The sequence below is a fragment of the Pleurodeles waltl genome, chromosome 9 (assembly GCF_031143425.1).
Source record: "Pleurodeles waltl isolate 20211129_DDA chromosome 9, aPleWal1.hap1.20221129, whole genome shotgun sequence".
NCBI lineage: Eukaryota > Metazoa > Chordata > Amphibia > Caudata > Salamandridae > Pleurodeles > Pleurodeles waltl.
In genome coordinates, this window is record NC_090448.1 from 11,091,893 (window position 1) to 11,113,282 (window position 21,390).

At 47.1% G+C, this 21,390-nt stretch overlaps 1 protein-coding gene across 1 annotated transcript in view; it reads right to left on the reverse strand.

Annotated features, from left to right (window-relative positions):
* LOC138258833 (RING1 and YY1-binding protein B-like) overlaps positions 1-21,390 on the reverse strand; it is a 208,469-nt gene that overhangs the window by 16,452 nt on the left and 170,627 nt on the right. Inside the window, exon 4 of the mRNA XM_069206104.1 lies at positions 383-481. Coding sequence (XP_069062205.1) covers positions 383-481 — 99 coding nt within the window. The remainder of the gene's footprint in view (positions 1-382; positions 482-21,390) is intronic.

A 21,390-nucleotide genomic window follows, 5' to 3' on the forward strand; every position in this document is an offset into this window, starting at 1 on the left:
CTTTTCACACATCCTAATAATCAAAATGGCTCAACTCATTCTTCCTTTGTATTACTTATATCCAGGTTTCATTTTTAGTATTTTTTTTAATAAAGTGTTTGGTTTAAGGATATACGTCTAATCATTATCCAACTGACGAGAAAATCTTAATCCTCAGTGCGCCGAAGTGACCACAAACTGATACCGAAATGCGTACCAAACTTTTTAAATAAATAAATGCACAATGTAACATTTCAGCATCCGCAGTGCCCTTTAGAATGAACTTTTAGCATCTTCTGGCTTCAGTTTAAAGTAAAAGCTCTCCAAAATTTTAAGCCATACTACATTAATAATTAATTCGCTTTCTGACACTGTCAGTTGCATATATCCAGTGAAAGGTTACCTTGAAGCATGGTTTAAACTCCTGGTCTTGGTAATAGCACTTCCAGATTTGATGCTATTTGCTTCACTGGAGGGTTCTTTAAGAATGTCCACCCTCGGCCTACAATAAAAAAGGATTTATTTGTGAGTCATCCTCTCATTCAACCACCTGTGAGCAAAGAGAACTAGTTCACTACTTAACATCTGACACCAACTACTCGTACTGTTTCAAGGATCAGGAATCGTTAAACTATTTAATCACAATTTTTCAATATATTTATTCGTGTCATTTTTAAAGCACAAACCTGCAAGCGAGAAAATACTGGTTTGAAATTGCTGTTGACCAAACACAATCCTTGGGGCATCCAGGAAGAGAGTATCACGTTCATACACTTTACATTCTCACTTCCCGGAGGCACTTCTGGTACATGTAGGCTGGCTGCTGCCAAGTAGGCATACCAATAAACCACGGTAGGTGATTGGACTTAACATGACAGTATAGGCCTGCTTCAACAGTTCACATCTGTCTCCTCCTCGTCTCTGGCGGCTACTCTCCAATGGCAGAAACCAAGGAGCCTAAGGCCAATGGGTATTTGACATGACATCCTCTGGGGCGATTGGAAGCATCCGAAGGAGACCAAATGCACATCTGTCTGGGAAGACAGACTAAAGGTATCTTCCACTTGCTACCTTCCATCGAGTACCAAGACATTAGTCTCATTAACCTCAAAATACAGGGAGTGCAGAATTATTAGGCAAGTTGTATTTTTGAGGATTAATTTTATTATTGAACAACAACCATGTTCTCAATGAACCCAAAAAACTCATTAATATCAAAGCTGAATATTTTTGGAAGTAGTTTTAAGTTTGTTTTTAGTTTTAGCTATGTTAGGGGGATATCTGTGTGTGCAGGTGACTATCACTGTGCATAATTATTAGGCAACTTAACAAAAAAAAATATATACCCATTTCAATTATTTATTATTACCAGTGAAACCAATATAACATCTCAACATTCACAAATATACATTTCTGACATTCAAAAACAAAACAAAAACAAATCAGTGACCAACATAGCCACCTTTCTTTGCAAGGACACTCAAAAGCCTGCCATCCATGGATTCTGTCAGTGTTTTGATCTGTTCACCATCAACATTGCGTGCAGCAGCAACCACAGCCTCCCAGACACTGTTCAGAGAGGTGTACTGTTTTCCCTCCTTGTAAATCTCACATTTGATGATGGACCACAGGTTCTCAATGGGGTTCAGATCAGGTGAACAAGGAGGCCATGTCATTAGATTTCCTTCTTTTATACCCTTTCTTGCCAGCCACGCTGTGGAGTACTTGGACGCGTGTGATGGAGCATTGTCCTGCATGAAAATCATGTTTTTCTTGAAGGATGCAGACTTCTTCCTGTACCACTGCTTGAAGAAGGTGTCTTCCAGGAACTGGCAGTAGGACTGGGAGTTGAGCTTGACTCCATCCTCAACCCGAAAAGGCCCCACAAGCTCATCTTTGATGATACCAGCCCAAACCAGTACTCCACCTCCACCTTGCTGGCGTCTGAGTCGGACTGGAGCTCTCTGCCCTTTACCAATCCAGCCACGTGCCCATCCATCTGGCCCATCAAGACTCACTCTCATTTAATCAGTCCATAAAACCTTAGAAAAATCAGTCTTGAGATATTTCTTGGCCCAGTCTTGACGTTTCTGCTTGTGTGTCTTGTTCAGTGGTGGTCGTCTTTCAGCCTTTCTTACCTTGGCCATGTCTCTGAGTATTGCACACCTTGTGCTTTTGGGCACTCCAGTGATGTTGCAGCTCTGAAATATGGCCAAACTGGTGGCAAGTGGCATCGTGGCAGCTGCACGCTTGACTTTTCTCAGTTCATGGGCAGTTATTTTGCGCCTTGGTTTTTCCACACGCTTCTTGCGACCCTGTTGACTATTTTGAATGAAACGCTTGATTGTTCGATGATCACGCTTCAGAAGCTTTGCAATTTTAAGAGTGCTGCATCCCTCTGCAAGATATCTCACTATTTTTGACTTTTCTGAGCCTGTCAAGTCCTTCTTTTGACCCATTTTGCCAAAGGAAAGGAAATTGCCTAATAATTATGCACACCTGATATAGGGTGTTGATGTCATTAGACCACACCCCTTCTCATTACAGAGATGCACATCACCTAATATGCTTAATTGGTAGTAGGCTTTCGAGCCTATACAGCTTGGAGTAAGACAACATGCATAAAGAGGATGATGTGGTCAAAATACTCATTTGCCTAATAATTCTGCACTCCCTGTACAAGTTACTAACCTTCAGTGAACCTCTTTCTGGTGGCTATTTTAACTAAAGTCTCCTTATCTAGTAAATTCTCCCAGGCACGAGACTGGATCTGGAAACCTGCAATAGGTCCTGCGTGCTGGCAGGTCGCACCGTTGGATTTCACATAAATTCTGCACCGCCTCCGGACTTGACAACACAAAGCTACAGATAAGCAGCATCCCTGTGTAACGTTAATCACTGTATCTATGTTGCCTTTATACACGGACAAGACTGACAAATTACTACAGACAGTGTCTCAATTCTAACTTGGGACTTTTTAACCATGAAGTCTATTACACAGACCTGGGAGGAGCATGAAGTCTATTACACAGACCTGGGAGGAGCATGAAGTCTATTACACAGACCTGGGAGGAGCATGGAGTCTATTACACAGACCTGGGAGGAGCATGGAGTCTATTACACAGACCTGGGAGGAGCATGGAGTCTATTACACAGACCTGGGAGGAGCATGAAGTCTATTACACAGACCTGGGAGGAGCATGAAGTCTATTACACAGACCTGGGAGGAGCATGAAGTCTATTACACAGACCTGGGAGGAGCATGAAGTCTATTACACAGACCTGGGAGGAGCATGAAGTCTATTACACAGACCTGGGAGGAGCATGAAGTCTATTACACAGACCTGGGAGGAGGAGCATGGGCATTGGGCCATCTGTGGTTTTAGAGAATATCCACCAGAAGTGGCATTACCAATGGTAATAACGTACTTTGAGCCACATATTCCTCACTTTGCAAATCAATACCAAAGCCGTACCTCCAAATAGGCAGGGCTTCTGAGGAGTGAAGTTTACACCAGGAAGTTCTACAGGACAGAGAAGGCAAAATGAGCCTCACTAAGGACCTGAGACTCAAGACAACTGTCTGGTGAAAACTATGCAGGTCAGAAGCACCAACTGGCAGGCAAGCACATGATGTATAGCAACTGAGAAGATACACAAGTCAGTCACCTTCAGTAACGCCTTTTATCTGGTAGAGACAATCTACTCGCAGATTCCTTACTTTAGAATATTCCCCAGGTCTCAGACTGGATCCGCAAACGTTTGTTTGTATCCCTGCAAAATTGGAGTTGTTTGGCTCCACGTCATAAGTGACATGAGCAGTGCTTAGATAGGTGCCACCCCAGTGCACGACCGTCAGTTACTTTTCACGACTCTCCATGAGAGAAGCGCAAAGCCAGGAGGAACCCTGACCACAGGTGTGCTAACCTAAAGCCCTTTAAAAACGGGAACAACCCTTCCTCTAAAAACTACGCAGTCCGGGAAGGAAGGGATGGTCGGTAAGGAATCTGATGGAATAGCACCCAAACACAACATACTTCTGATGCCAGCACCTTCTCTATGGCTCCCTTGTCCAGGAGAGCCAACACTTATTGATGGAGTAAGGAGAGGTGGTCGTCCGTCCTCAGTGTGTCACAAGTAGGAGGCATTGGTAGAGGGGTGGTCACAAAGGGGAGGGAGTAGCCCCTTTCAACAAGTTGCAAAACCCAACAGTTGGATGTTTTTGGCCAGTGGTGCAGGTGATGGCATATCATGCACACCAACAGGCGCCCATGACCGTCATAACAAACTAAAGGAGTTTGTAGGCCGAGGCTGCCAGGCTGACACAATTCTCTGGCTGCCTGTTCTATGTGGTCTGTGGGGACCATGTCCTCTGCCAAAAAACAATTGTGAAACCAGTGGGCTGTGGCAGCTGGGAGTGTAGAGACATAGCTGGAAGCCCCTTCTTTGGCCATGAAAGAGGAGAAGGTGAACTGGGTTTGGCTAGGGGTCATGGAAAGGCCCAGGGACCTGGCCATGGCACTGCTGTCCTTAAAGTGCACCACCGCAGAGTCGTCCTCCTCTCCGAACAGACGGGAGCTATCAAAGAACCTGTCCATGAGCAAAGCCTGGACATCCCCGGATGTCAGTACTTCCCGACCTGGCAAGGCGTCTAAGGGCCACCTACAAAGAAATTGCTCTGCCCAGAGAGTGTTGGGTTTAGCCCACTTCTTACAGTGAACTTGGCTGCATGTTGCCCATCAGCGATTGCTTGAGATAGTATGGCTCTGGCCTCCTTGAAACCATGGTCAGCACTTGTGCAACTGACACCCAGATTGTATGTGAGTATTCACAGACTGCAGTGCCAGGCTCACAGTAAAGAACATCCTCGCCCTGAAGGTAACCAGCTTTTAGGATTGCCAATCCAGTGGAGTCCCAGGGAATGCGCCAAGGTTGATTTTAGAGGTGGAAGCCTGGACTAACAAGCTCTCGGGAGTGCGGTGAGGAAACTGGGATCCTCTTGGGGGGAGCGATGGCAGCAGACAATTGCCCTATGCACTGGAGCCCCTATGCACGACTTGGGCCAGGCTCCGACTAGGACAGCGGTAAGAGCTTCATTAAAAGGGAGTAAGTTCTGTGGGAGTCAACTCCCCGCTGTCAAGACAATTGTCTTAGCTACACCTTGAGTGAAGCGTAAGGTTAAAGACCTCAGCCGCATTCCGCACCACCACTGCGAATGAGGCACCCTCCCCTACAGCCATCGTAGGGGCAGAGGCCAGGCCAGTGTCTGGGTAGGTTGTCCAGTCCACTGGCATCCACCAGATCCTCACAACAGGTGTTCTCTGGATCTTCTAAGGGCTGGTAACCATAACAATCCGTTCACCCATCGCCCAATCCCAGCCACCCCCAACCCCCTGTCGCAACAAACTCGCCACCTTCTTCCACCGCAAGATCCAAGAAATCTACAACAGCTCTCTCCCAGAAAACTAACAGCACCAGAACCTACGACTAACCCACCCCCCAGAACCCACCCAGACCACCCACAGCTGGTCCACGTTCAGCAAGGAGGAAACAGAAAGCACCATGAACAGCACCCACTCCGGAGCCTCCACGAGCCCTTTCCCGCAACATTTCTACGTCAGAGCCAGCAAATCCATTGCCCCGGGCTCCTGAACACAATAAACCACTCCATAAACACTAGCACCTTCCCCAAGGACTGGAAACTTGCCGATGAACGCCCACTCCTGATCAAACTCTCGCCCGACCCATCAGAACTAAAGAACTTCCGGCCCATCTCGCTGCTGCCCTACACGGCCAAAGCACTGGAGAAAGCCATCAACACACAACTACAAAATTTCCTCGAGGTCAACAACTCTCTGGACAGCTCCCTGTACAGGTTCCGCAACAACCACAGCGTACCGACAGCTCTTCTTGCAGCCATTGACGACATTCGATCACTTCTAGACCTCGGCCATAACGCAGCACTCGTACTCCTTGACCTCTTAGCAGCCTTTCAACACGGTCTCCCACAGCACACTATGCACCAGACTCCACAACATAGGAATCAATGGAACAGCCCTGAAATGGATCCACTCCTTCCTCTCCAGAAGGACTCAGAGGGTCAGGCTCCCTTCCCATCTAAACCCACAGGAGTCAGCTGTGGAGTTCCCCAAGGATCCTCTCTGAGTCAAACTCTTTTCAACATATACATGATCCCACTTGCAGCCATTGTCAGAAGCCATGATATGAACATCGTATCATACACTGATGACACAACTCATCATTTCCCTCACCAAAGACCAGGACACGGCCAAAAGGAATTTCCACTCAGGAATGGAAGCCGTTGCCACCTGGATGAGAGGAAGCTGCCTCAAGCTCAACTCTGACAAGACAGCTCATCATTTTCAGAAACGCCCCCTGAGCATGGGATGACTCTTGGTGGCCCACACCTCTCAGCACCGCCGCCTTCACCAACTGAGCAAGCCCACAACCTAGGCATCATCCTTGACTCGTCCCTATCTATGACCAGACAGGTAAACTCAGTCATCTCCTCCTGCTGGCACACCCTCCGTAAACTCTGGAAAATCTTCAAATGGATCCCAGTAGACTACCGCAGGACAGTCACCCACGCCTTAGTCACAAGCAAGCTTGACTACGGCAATGCTCTCTACACTGACACCGCAACGAGAAACCTCAAAAACTGCAACTCATCCAGAACGCGCCCGCCAGACTGGTCCTTAACCTCCCACAGCAAGAACATATCTCCCAGTACCTGAGGACCCTTCACTGGAACCAGATAGAAAAACAAATCACCTTCACACTACTCACCCACACGTACAAAGCCATACACAATGTTAGACCGGCCTACCTGAACCACCACCGCATCTCCTTCCAGATCCCCACGCTGAACTTGCTCTGCCCACTATCTCTTACATTCGGAAAAAAAACACCGCCGGAGGACAACCTTTCACCTACATCGCAGCAAAGAGCTGGAACAACCTGCCCCTATACCTCAGACCAGTGGTTCCCAACCTTTTGACTTCTGTGGACCCCCACTTTATCATTAATGGAACCCGGGGACCCCCATTAAACCATTATTGTTATCCGGGGACCCACCCCTTCGAGTCATTATTTTAAATATGGGGTCCTAATCTGTTATTATTTAATTTTCGGAGCAGTCGCGGACCTCCTGAGGAGGCTTCGCGGACCCTCAGAGGTCCCCGGACCACAGGTTGGGAACCACTGCCTCAGACAAAGCCTATTGTTCACCATCTTCAGGAAGAACCCTCAAGATGTGGCTCTTCGGGTGAGGCTTCACCTTTCCTTTCCCTCCAACACCCACCCCCCCTCAGCGCCATGTGACCCTCACTGGTGAGTAGTCGCGCTTTACAAAAACTGATTGATTGAGCATGTCATAGGAATAAAGCAATACATCCAATATGGAGTCTGCCAAGGTCTGCGCCGGGGTCAGACCACGCCCATCTGGCTCTGTATTGGAATCTGGAATTATGATCATGGCAACGCCACCACTGGGCGTCAGTGGCACTGTGAAAGAGGTCGCTCAACCGGTGCTGCTCCAGATCCGTTACTGGATCCCTGGAGTCAGACTGTCAGTGGACGACCAGTAGGTACACCTACCGGACCTGTAAGGCTGGAGAATGGTCCAAAGGGGTGGGGCCACCCAAAAGTAAGGGCACGGCCTCATACATTCTTTTAGTTGGGCGACGGTCACTCCAGCTCCTGGAACCTCAGGAAGGCCTGAGACAGCCCAGACGACCTTGAGTGCCGACGGCCCTGCAACTTTTTCCGAAGACTTTAGGCCTCATCAACAACTTATTTTTCTTGTGAGACTTACCAGACGACCTGGAGTGGGACGATGATCGCTGGGTACAACTTTGAGAAATATCTCAGGTCCTTTCGCGCGACTATGAAGCGGTGCAGGATCAGTCGATATAGGGTGCAAAGAGCGTGAGGGACTGCTACCTCAGCACCTTGGGGTGTTTGGCATGGCAAACTTCACGTTTGCCATGATCCCACTCCAAATCGCCCATACATACCAAATGTAGGACCAACACCGACATCTAGCAGTGACAGATGCAGCACAGCTTAAACTCTGCCTTCTTGGTGGACATCCTGCACACTAGGCGAGAGAGTCTCAAAGTTTTTGTCAAAAGGATCGAAAACCTGTCACTCAAAAAGTGGCTGGGAGTAGCTATCTCTGGATGTGTGCAGACTGGCACGGAAAAAAAAAAAAAAGAAGAAGAACTGAGTGCGCTGGGGTAGCACCCTATATAGGCACCAAGCACTTCACTTCTGGCAAGGACGGCACCATGCAGAGCTGAATGATCACATATTGATGCACAGGGGTACGGCTCATCAACATTTTCAGAATCCAGTTTGACATCCCTGGAATATTCTAAGCAAGGAATTAGCAGCTAGAAGTCTGTATCAGATAATGCCTGCAGCTCAATGAGTCATGTGGAAGGGATAGGGAAAAGGTAGACAGGTTAAAGAGGTGGCAATTTCAGGGAGCAACTGTTCACTGGATTTAAGGGTATGCAAATTAAAAAAGTAAGGACCAAAAGTTACACTGTGGTATAACAAAGAGTAGGCAGAAACATCTTGGCCCTTTTAAACAACACATTGCACAATGTGAGTTGAACAAGAAGGGCTGATCCGGTCCATGCAGAGCAACTGAAAGGTAGGTATCCGTTAACAGTGTTCATGGAAAGCCCTTGCCTGGCCAATGACAAAATAAACAGAAGCAGATCAGACAATTTAGCCTGAAGAGGGTCAATGCCACAGTCCTTGCACCATGCCACAAACATAGCCGAATGGCAATGGAGATGGACTTACTGGAAGGGTAGCAAGATGACAAGATTGCATCTACATTTTCCACATTTTTGGCAGCAAATGAAAACCACTTATCTGGTTCTGATCAATCTTGCATGCAAATATTACTGCAGGGACAACAGATTCTCCAAAGAGGCAGTCGAAGTAAGGGGCACAGGCAGGTCAAAGTAAGACTCTCCAGTTCAACCCAGGACTATGAAGATGAGATGCCCTTGGTCCATCCTGAACTTTCTAAGGATCCGCCAAATTAGCTGCAATGGCGGGAACATGTACTGGTGGGCTGGAGTACCACCAAAGACGAAACGTGTTCTAGAGAACCTTAAACCAGGAACTCTAAGGCACCCGAAGGCTCAGCTACGCCAGTTCTCTGACTTAGCGAACGGATCTGCAATGCACATATACCATATGGCAAAGATGCTCTCTACCACCACTGCATGTAGTTGCCACTACTGGCGGGCAAGGTGATGCTGGCTGAGTTCAGCTGCTCCGATTTTGAGAGGGTGACTGACCATCGAGGAAATCTCACAAGATGTCAGGCACATGCAAAGAGCATCCAGACAGCATGAAAAACCCCACATCACCTTGCTTGCTATAGTAGAATTTTGCGAATGTGTTGTCTGTCAGGTTCTGCAAAAACCAGACCAAGTTACAATACAGAAAGGTATGAGGGCAAGAAGAAAGGTAGAAGCTTCGGAACACTTGTGGTGCTGCTGTTGTATCAGTGAAGAGAGGCCTCTGATCTATACCTCACTGAGGTCACCTCCCAAGCCCAGAAGCAACATCTATTGCAAATGTGATTTCTGGCAGTGGCAAGGAAAACTGACGCACATGATGAGAAAAACTGACAAAAATCAGGTTGACTTCAGTTAACCACCACTAAAGGTCTAGGGCTGCCTCGACAAAAATACAAATATAAGAAGAGCAAACTAAAAATGTTCAAAACCCAATGAGAACTGGCGGTAACCCAAGTGGAACTACAGTACTGAAACATGAAAGTATGTGTCCTGCAAGTTCTGGGACACTATCCAAGCTCCAGAAACCATGGCTGAACGAACTTGGGCAATCATTAGCATTTTCTGCAGGCAGGTGTTCAGATACACAAGGACCATGATCGGATGCAGCTGCCCATTCTCCTTGGGGCCATGAAGTAACACAAACTGCCTGTGCCCCACTCTACTTCGGGCACTACCACAATCTGCTGACAGAGTGACAACTTGGGCGCTGGGGTAAGACAACAGAGGAAGAACGTAGCCAATTTGAACAACTACAATGACCCATTGATCCAAAGTAATGGATGGTGCTTGAGGCAGCCAACCAAAACCCTGCCCCCTATCAACTTCCAAAGACTGTCTGAAGGAGAATTAAAGTGGTCTGGCAATGCCCGCAGAAGATGAGGACAAAGGGGAAGGCTACGATGGTGTCTATAGAACTAGCAATGCAGGGCAAGTGGCAGAGTTTCTGAAGTCTTCAAGGAGAGTGGACAAAACCTCAATCACTGTATCCCCAAAAATATGCGTAAAGCGACGCAAGAGGCCTACAGCATTTAGTGAGCATCGAGCTCGCAAAGCAGAAAAACACATTTATGTAAGGCGTCAATTTGTTTGGACTCCTAGTCAGGCGAATCGCATTTGAAAGCTTTGAGGATGGCTTTGCTAGTGGAAGTTGGGACCGCTAGACTTTCCGAAGTAGGATACTATGTCAGAAATTATGGGTCCCCGGGAGCAGACCTGTAACAGCGAGCATTCAGCCAGCTCACTGGATGACTGGTATAAAGTTTAGGCTATCCCGCAGTCAGACAATTTACCAGTGCATTAGTAAAGGAAAGCAAGGTCTCAGAAGTGCAAGGTCCAGTTTGGAAACTTCCCTCAATAGACTGACTAGTGTCCAGACCACTAGAATGTTGTAAATCTAAATACAAAAATAAATAAAAAATAATGCTTACATACACACACACACATATATATACACACACACACACGTACACACACACATATATACACACATACACACACACATATACACACACATATATACACACGCACACATATACACGCATATATACACGCACGCATACATACACACGCATACATACACACGCATACATACATATATATAAATATAATAATGAGGAGGGAGAAGCTGATAATGCCTCCTCATCAATGCGAAGAGTATGGACTTGTCCACGAATAAGAGCAGGACCGCAGTCAGACAATTAAAAGGTACTGAGGAAGGACCTGCCAGCTGAACCCGCCTGGTGCATCCAAAGGAGCAATGATAGATAACAGTGGACAAGAAAGAACTGGAACTGCTCTGAATACCTGTAACTCGTTCTCCCTAGATGCCTCAATTTGCTGCAGCATTGATGGAGGATCAGGAAACATGGGGTGCCCTGGCTCCAAGGCTAGAGTGCATCAGAGTCTGAGAAGCTAAGCGGAGTCAGACATTTCACGCGCCTACTGCGTGACCCCTCTCTGGAGCAAGGATAGGAAACAAACCCGTTTTGGATTTCTCATGCTTTGCTATGACATATCCCTTGACATGGTTTCGGATGTACTTCATTGTGAACAAGATGAACGCAACAACCTTGGGGCTTCGAGTGAGACCAGACGAACGAGTTACTTACCTTCGGTAACGACTTTTCTGGTGGATACATTAGCTACCTGTGGATTCCTCACCTAATGAATACTCCCATGGCGCCAGCATTCAACGGAAATCTTCTTACTAGTCTCTGCACGTCGACGAGGACGTCACTCTAGCCCACGCGACGCCGTCTGACGTCATACAGGCAATAAGAGGTCCTCGACGACGTGCGGACGTCAGTACCAATCATTTTTTACGTGCATGAGAACAACCAGGCAATGCAATGAAAGAGCAAGGCAACATCCCATTACATTGTAAAAATACACAACATTGCATGAATAACTGTAAATCTTTTATATATATATATATATATATATATATATATATATATATATATATATATATATAACTCTCTCTTTTTAAAATATATATCTACACATCAAGTATATACACAAAGATATATACATATAATATATACAACGTCCATTGCACCCTCAAAGACCAAGAGGAGCGTACTCAAGGATTACTTGGCAAGACCAGAAAGGCAACGGGGAGGCGGGTGGGACCGTGAGGAATCCACAGGTAGCTAATGTTTCCACCAGAATAGTCGTTACCGAAGGTAAGTAACTCGTTCTTCTGATGGATACAACTACCTGTGGATTCCTCACCTAATGAATAGAGTCCCAAAGCAGTACCACGCCCGGCGGTGGGTGCCTAAATGGTCAAACCAAGAAATCCTGCAGCACTGACCGTGCAAAATGGCCGTCCCTTCTAACCTCAGAATCCAAACAGTAATGTTTTGCAAAAGTGTGAAGGGACGACCAAGTTGCGGCCTTGCAGATGTCGACCACAGGAACACCTCTGGCCAAGGCCGAAGTGGCCGACTTAGCTCTGGTGGAATGAGCTCTAATGCCCTCAGGAGGATCCTTCTTTGCCAAAGAGTAACAGATTTTAATGCAAAGAACAACCCACCTGGATAGTGTTCTCTTGTGGACTGCCTTTCCTCTCCTCTTGCCCACGTATCCAATAAACAGCTGATTCTCCAGCCTGAAATCCTTTGTTCTATCAGGAAGACTGTTTTTAAAACCAAATACCTTAAGGGGCAAGAATGCATAGGTTCAAAAGGGGACCCCATAAGGAAAGTCAGGACCAAGGACAAATCCCATTGCGGCATAACGAATGGCTTTGGAGGATATTTATTTAGAAGACCTTTCAAGAATCTGATAACAATAGGGGATTTAAATAAAGATGGTTGGTCTGGAAGACATATGAAGGCTGACAAGGCCGATAAATAACCCTTAATGGTAGCCACTGCACAACCTTTCTGCGCTAGAGACAGAGCAAAAGACAAAACGTCCGATAGATGAGCATGCAAAGGATCAATCTGCCTCTCTCCACACCACGCAACAAATTTAGACCATCTATTAGCGTAGATAGATTTAGTGGAGTGTCGCCTGGCCGCTAATATAACATCCACTACCTCAGGTGGGAGAGAGAAGGAACTCAGGTTGCCCCGTTCAATCTCCAGGCATGTAGGTGCAGACTCTGGAGGTTGGGGTGTAGAACCTGCCCCTGCGACTGCGAGACGAGGTCTGCCCTGAAAGGGAGACGGAGCGGAGGGCACATTGAGAGTTGGAGAAGGTCGGAGTACCATACCCTCCTTGGCCAATCCGGAGCTATTAGGATGACTAGAGCCCGGTCCTGGCGAATCTTCCTCAATACTCGAGGAATCAAGGGTATGGGAGGAAACGCGTAAAGCAACTGGCCGCACCAGGTTATTTGAAACGCGTCCCCCAACGCTCCCAGCATCGGATACTGGAGGCTGCAGAATAACGGACAATGCGCGTTCTCTCGAGTGGCAAACAGATCTACCCGAGGAAACCCCCACCTCTGGAAGATTAAACGGACTTGATCTGGATGGAGACGCCACTCGTGGTCTGCCGAGAAATGGCGACTGAGACTGTCCGCACGCACGTTCAAGACTCCGGCCAGATGGTTTGCTATCAAGCAAATCTGATGGTCCTTTGCCCAGGACCATAGTCGAAGAGCTTCTCTGCAGAGAAGGTACGACCCCACTCCTCCCTGCTTGTTTATGTACCACATCGTGGTAGTATTGTCCGTTAGGACCTGTACCGACTGACCACGAAGGGAAGGGAGGAAGGCCTTGAGAGCCAGACGTACAGCCCGTAACTCTAACAGATTGATGTGAAACATCTGTTCCTCTGGAGACCAAAGACCTTTGATCTCCAGATCCCCCAGATGAGCTCCCCACCCTAGAGTGGAAGCATCCGTTATGACTGTGGCCACTGGTGGCGACTGCTGGAACGGCTTTCCTTGTGAAAGATTGTTGCATGCAATCCACCACTTCAAATCCACAGCAGCATCTCTGGAGATCTTGACAGTACCCTCTAGATCCCCTTTGTGTTGAGACCACTGCCTTCGGAGGCACCACTGAAGAGCCCTCATGTGCCAGCGAGCATGCGTGACCAACAGAATGCAGGAGGTAAACAGACCGAGCAGACAAAGGACCTTGAGGACTGGAACTACCGCTCCATTTCGAAACATTGGAACCAAATCCTGAATATCTTGAATCCGCTGAGGCGGAGGAAAGGCCCGACCCAATGTTGTATCCAGTACTGCCCCTATGAACAGGAGGCGCTGAGAGGGCTCTAGGTGAGATTTGGGCTCGTTCACCGAAAAACCCAGGTCGAACAACAACTGGGTTGTTGACTGCAGATGATGCGACACAAGCTCCGGGGACTTGGCTTTGATCAACCAGTCGTCCAAGTAAGGGAATACTGCTATCCCCTTCCTTCTGAGTTCTGCCGCAACCACCGACATCACCTTCGTGAAGACTCGAGGTGCTGAAGTAAGACCAAACGGAAGGACCGCAAACTGATAGTGCTGCGATCCCACCACAAACCGGAGATACTTCCTGTGTGACTTGAGTATCGGGATATGAAAGTAAGCATCCTGCAAGTCGACAGACACCATCCAGTCTTCCTTGTTCAACGCCAAAAGCACCTGTGCTAGGGTCAGCATCTTGAACTTTTCCTGCTTGAGGAACCAATTCAAGATCCTCAGGTCCAGAATTGGTCTCAAACGACCATCCTTCTTGGGAATCAGGAAATACCTTGAGTAACATCCTCGACCCCTTTCCTGCTCTGGGACCAACTCCACCGCGCCCTTTGAAAGGAGGACTTGTACCTCCTGTTCTAGCAACAGGAGGTGTTCTTCTGAACAATAAGAAGGGCGGGGCGGGATGAGGGGCGGGAACTCCCGAAAGGGAAGGGTGTAGCCTTTTCCCACAATACTGAGAACCCAAGTGTCCGTTGTAACAGTCTTCCATTTGGTGAGAAAATGCTGTAATCTTCCCCCTACAGGAGAGGAGTGAGTGGGAAATGGTGGAAGCCTAAGGCTGCTTCCCCTGCTGCACCCCGCCAGAGGATGAGGAAGAGGCAGAGTGCTGCTGAGAGGCTCCTCTGGTGCGGACCCTACCTCTCCCCCTAAAAGATCTATAGGGATGGGAAGAGGCAGGTTGCGGATATCTTCCCCGAAAGGAAGAGGAGGAAGAGCCACGCCCAAATCCACGAAACCTCCTGAAAAATCTGGAAGAGGCCGTGGAAGAAGGAGCTTGGAGCCCTAACGACTTAGCCGTGGCCCTGCTTTCCTTAAAACGTTCCAAGGCCGAATCAGCCTTGGCTCCAAACAGTTTGTCCCCATCAAACGGGAGATCCAACAATGTGGACTGTACATCCGCAGAAAAGCCCGAGTTACGGAGCCAGGCCTGTCTCCTTGCCACCACAGTTGTGCCCATTGCTCTGGCTACCGAGTCGGTGGTATCCAGTCCTGTCTGGATAATCTGGGTCGCAGCAGCCTGGGCATTTGAAACAAGATCCAAAAGACCCTGGGGAAGCTCTGTAAACGATGAGGAAATGTCATCCATCAGAGCATGAATATACCTCCCCAGGATACAGGTTGCATTGGTGGCTTTTAACGCCAGACTGCAGGACGAAAAAATCTTCTTGGACTGCGCCTCTAGTTTCTTTGAATCTCTGTCCCCAGGCACCGTCGGGAAAGAACCAGGCGCTGACTTGGATGAACAGGAGGCCTGCACCACCAAGCTCTCTGGCGTAGGGTGCCTAGATTGAAAACCAGGGTCAGTCGGAGCCGCCCGATACCTCCTGGCCACGGCTCTGTGAACTGCTGGGGAAGATGCCGGCCTCTTCCACACCTCTAACACCGGATCCAGCAGAGCGTCATTAAATGGCAAAAGAGGCTCCGCCGCAGCCGAGGCCGGATGTAGCACCTCTGTTAAAACGTTTTGTTTAGCCTCCACCACCGGCAAAGGCAGGTCCAAAAAACTAGCTGCCTTCCGTACCACTGCATGAAAGGAAGCAGCCTCCTCAGTATATTCTCCCGGGGACGAAAGATCCCACTCAGGGGAAGTGTCCAGCCCACTGGCCGACTCCAGACCACGCAGCCCATCACCCGAGTCCTCTAGCTCTCCTTCCTCCAGGGCTCGTTGGTACTCCTGCTCCTCTAATACACGGAGAGCACGTCTCCTCGAATGAAGTCGTTGTTCAATACGCGGAGTCGACAATGCCTCCGCCGAAGTCGAAGATCGGCGCCGATCTTCAGAAGCCACCGACGCCGCGTCCGGCGCCACAGGTAACTTCGGCGCCGACGAAAGAGCAGCTGAAGCAGATGGACCCACCGGAGTCACAGGCCGAAATCCCGACGTCGACGGGATGGAAATCCCCGGGGCCAATCCTTCTGAAGCCACCGGAGCGGCCACCGGCGCCGAGCCCACGTTCCCAAAAGGGAGAAAGGGCATAAAGGGTGCCGGCCGAAGAGGCGCAGGATCACCCAAAGAAAAGGCCAAAGGCCCAGCCGGAGCACCCCCTGGAGCCATCTGTTGGAAGATGGCATACATCGCATTCAAGAATGCGGAACTATCGGCTCCAGGGGTGGGAAAAGCCGGATACTGAGGTGCCTGTCTCGGAGGCGACCCCGACGCCGGCCTCGACGTCTGCGCCGGAGAAAACACCTGAGGCTCCAATACCTCAATCACCGACGCCTGTCCAGGTGAAGTTGGAGACGCCGGAGAGGGCAACGGCGTCGAAGGATGCGGCGTAACCGTGGGACTGATCTCCCATGTCCTTCGGCGCCGATCCGAAGACCTGGAACGAGTCTCCTTCGAATGACGCCGAGATTCTCTACGGCGCCGGGAGTCTCGATGACGCCGATGTCTTGGAGAAGAAGACTTCTTGTGATGCTTCTCCTTCGATTTTGCCATAAACAGCTTCGCCTCACGTTCCTTGAGGGCCTTTGGATTCATGTGCTGGCATGAATCACAAGTCGAGACGTCGTGGTCGGAGCTCAAACACCAAAGGCAATCGGAATGAGGATCCGTCACCGACATCTTGCCTCCACACTCACGACAAGGCTTGAATCCAGACTTTCTCTGCGACATTATTACCACAGCGAAAGACTACGCAGCAAAAATACACTGTAACCACAAAAGTAACAGTTGCTCCCTCGAAGATAACCGTTTCGAATGCACGGAAAAAAGGGAACTGACGTCCGCACGTCGTCGAGGACCTCTTATTGCCTGTATGACGTCAGACGGCGTCACGTGGGCTAGAGTGACGTCCTCGTCGACGTGCAGAGACTTGTAAGACGATTTCCGTCGAATGCTGGCGCCATGGGAGTATTCATTAGGTGAGGAATCCACAGGTAGTTGTATCCATCAGAAACGCTTCTTGTGCTTCACAATGTAAAGCTTGGTCCTTAAGTTTCCTGATGGTTTCTGAAAGCATCGAAGAGCATTTGTCGCACAACTTTGACTCATGCTTGGCACAGATACACAAAAGTCACGTGGGTTTGTGATCAGCGGTCATGGCACGCCTCAATAAAGCCTGTTTTCGGGAGAGATTTTCCTAGAGCAATGTATGCAGTTTTTCATTTTGGAATTTGGTAAACCAAAACAAATTCCACAGAGAGCTTCAGCTCCGCATCAAAGGGTGCGGGAAAAGAGGAAACCAGGTCAGGGTGCAGGAACGGTTCCTCTATGTGGCTCTGTCTCGTCACATCCGTAAGTGGTGCAGAGTCAATGCGGACTATGGCAAGCTTCTAGATCCAAGTGGTCATCTGCCAGGATTCACAAAGAAGGGAATCCATCAGAACAAATAGGTGTGCTTACACTGCAGCAAGCACAGCCTTCAAAGCACCGATCCACTCTGGGACCGCCTGATTACATACAATCTGAAGAATCCCTCGGGAAGGGAGCACATTTTTTTATAAGCCAACTCTAGTCACACTTTTGTAGGAGGAACAATACTTACACAAGACATACGAGGAAAATGCACTCAACATCAGAGCGGACTCTAGAACTAAACCTCAAGCGAAGAATGACTTAAAGTAGACTTACGATCTGACTCTAAAGGGTTCAGAATAATTGTTTTGGTGGAGACACTGCAACAGCACAAATAAAATAATTGATTTTATGGGGATAAAGATTAAAATTATAAAAGACAAACGAAGAAAAGCATTATTTTATAAGATCCAAAATGAGATGGAAAAAAACTAAACATACATGGAGTTTAAGCAATTTAGAAAAGAAAAAGTGTGCTGTAATAAATAATATGAAATTATTTTAAGATAAACTTGACTTGAAAATGTTAATACCTTCCAGCAATGACCAATAGATCATGCAAACGGCTGAGAATACAGATCTGAAAAATAACTTTCATATTTATACCAAAAACACAAGATAGGACACGCATTTTTCTCCCCTAAAGTGGAAATAAAATCTAGGGAATACAAGTAAAAATAAGCAAAAACAATTATCTTCTTTCAAACATTACAGATTGGGCAAACGTGCAGATCACATGCCACAAAGCCTGCCCCAACATAAATGGCCACAGGGGGGCATCAGATGGCAAAAAGGCCTCAAAATTGAGTTTCTGATCAGGCAAAGGGCACACACTGCAAAATGTATTGCCTGGCACACACAAAATCCTTGGACTGGAGCCACAAACGTGCCATTTGAGACATCTGAAAGTTATGAAGGCAGTTCAATTTCATTTATTTATGTTTTGGAACTCAATTGAGGTCCACATAAGGATAGACATAACAATACATTTTTGTCTTAACCACTCTTTGCACCTAAAATCTAGTTGGAAACGTTTAAAATGTATACAATAAAAGGTTCTATACTTTTTGCAATCTTATAGTTATTCACTACTTTACTCTTATCAGAGTACAAAAGATAAAAGTGCGAATACTCGTGTCAGTGCAATTAGACTATCATTAAGTACAAAAACATTTGACTATTTAAGCTCATTACCAGCCATATTTGACCAAAAAGTGCCAAGTGCCAGGATATAGATAAAACACTAGTGTCAATAAAGCGGTGGTGTACAACGTATACAAACACCAATGGACTAAAACAGTACCTATCTACCCATAATACTACAAATATAAGCGTGTGCATGAAATGGGCTATTTGTAGGCTGAGCCAAATTCTTCCTTAAATGCTTCTTACTGAAGTACTTAGCTTCCTAAGCCTCGTATAAATCATGTAGTTACAATCTAATTAAAACATTAGTCAATTAATTGCCTTGTTCGATTTCACCAAAGAACTCCTCATGTGGGCATATAAGTACTATTGCCCCCTCCCCTGTGGGACCTGGGTATAGTAAGGTGTATTATACTCAAAACAGCTCATTATTTTGTCTCTTATAACATCAAGTGCCTATTTACTTGTACATCAATTAACTTGATATACAACATATACAATTAGAATAAATATAAAAAAACATTTCAAAAAGTTGAAAAATTCAAAAAATAATAATTCATTAGGTGGGTCATACAAGGCTCGGAAGAACTCAGACGCGGACAACAAAGAGAGCTGAAGGCAAATTGGTTTTAGTGAAGTTCATACAACAGGAACAAAAGAAGTCATCTATTCCCAAGGGCCATTGTCAGAACATACAAAAAAAAAAATACTTTTACAGAGAATCACCATGGAAACGTAGCCAGTGGTTAAGCTTTTCAGTAGGTAGCTTTCTCCTGTGCAACCTGCAGAGCGTACGAGCAGCCTCACCTGCTCGATTAATAATGGAGATTTTTGAATGTATGCGTTTTTGTTCACTTGCAAGGTAAAGGTAAATATATGTCACGATCCCCAAGAAACAGGAAGGCTTGGAGCTGCAGAATTATCACCAGAAGGACAGCTTACTTACCTTCGGTAATGCTCTCTATGGTGGACACTCTACCCAACATAGGGATTCCTCACATTAGAATACTCCCCATGCACTAGTGTGGGTCTGGAAAACACTCCCAGAGCAGTTCTCCTGCGCAATGCTAGATTGCATTGCGTGGCTCCGCGACAACATCAAGCTACCACACAAATGATGCACTGAGCCATATATAAGCACCACCCCAGTACTCTATCAGTTTCTCATCTTTTAACCTTTCTGGGCCCTCAGATATTGAGCGTGAATGACTTAAGAGTGTGCTGGATACTACATTGAGACCTTTTTAGATGTTAAAAAGAGGCCACTCCACAGAACGGGAAGGAGGAAGGGCAATGAGGAATCTGTAGACTATCCATCAATAAGATGACTACTGAAAGTGGTAGTTTTGTTCTTCCGGTTGATATTTCTAACAGCAGGTTCTTCACCTTAGAATACATACCAAAACTGTACTTCCCAAATGGAATGTGTGCAGCATGGGTTCAGACCAAAGAGTCTTGCACAGAGTGGGCTAAACGTCCTTGCCACCAGACCTGGCTGTCAAGGCACTACTGGTTCATGAACATATGCACCAATACCCACCACTTAGCCTTGCAGGTGTCAAGGATATCCACTCTGTGTCCCAAGGCAGTGGTAGCAGCCTTAGCCCTGGTGGAATGTGCACTCAGACCTTGTGGAGGCGTCTTCTTGGCCAGTGCATAGCAGATCTTAATGCAGAATACTATTCACCTCAACAAGGTCCTTTTCTGCACCGCTTTCACTTTTTATGATCCAAAGAATCCCACAAAAAGTTGATTGTCCACTCGGTCGTCCTTGGTAAAATTAGGGTAAAAGTTTAAAGCTCTTTTGGGGCCCAGCTGAAGGAGGTTCTCTTCTTCAGAGAGGTGAGAGGGAGCAAAGAACAAAGGTTAAGTGAAGGATTGCCCAACGTGGAAAGCAGTCAACAAATAAAAGGCTGGCTGAGTTCTAAGCACCAACTTCTCTGTGCCAAAGATTGATAGCGTGGTTGCGCTGAAAATGCCTGAAGTTCACTCATGCAGAGCTGGCATAATAGTGAGGAGGAAGAGAGTCTTTAAGGTCACTGGAGAGAACGAGCAGCTTTGCATCGGTTTGATGTCTTACTCATGAAAAACATCAAGATCAAGTTAAGGTTTCACTATAGCATCACAAAATGCTTGAGAGATAAATCTCATCATAATCTGATAGTTACAAGGACAGTTGGTCCCGAAAATGATGAACGGCCGAACGAGCCAACAAATAACCTTTAATAATGCAGACTACACGGCCTTGCTTGGCCAACGATAAAACAATAAAAACTATTTCTGCCAACTTTGTAAGAAGTGAGCCTTGTGAACAATAGACCAAGCCACAAACTTGTCCAGTGTCTCAAATAAATGGATTTCACGCAAGGTTGCCTGGCAGCAAGGATGACAATGACCCTTCCAAGCTACAGATCATACAGAGTCAAGTGCTGCAGCTTAATTGCCACGCATGTAGGTGTAGACTGCGCAGATTTGGGTGCAGGACCTGTCTGCTTGTGGAGACAGGAGGTCTTTGCTGAAATTGATACTGGCCCGGACATTCCTGATCTTTTTAAGAACTATGGACAGGAAAGTAAGAGGTGGAAACGCAAACAGTAGAGCTGTGTTCAATTCCAGCCAGAATAAGTCTGGGTGCTACTGTTCTTGTAGAAACTCCAATATGCAAAACTTTCAACACTTCACGTTTTAATGGAAGC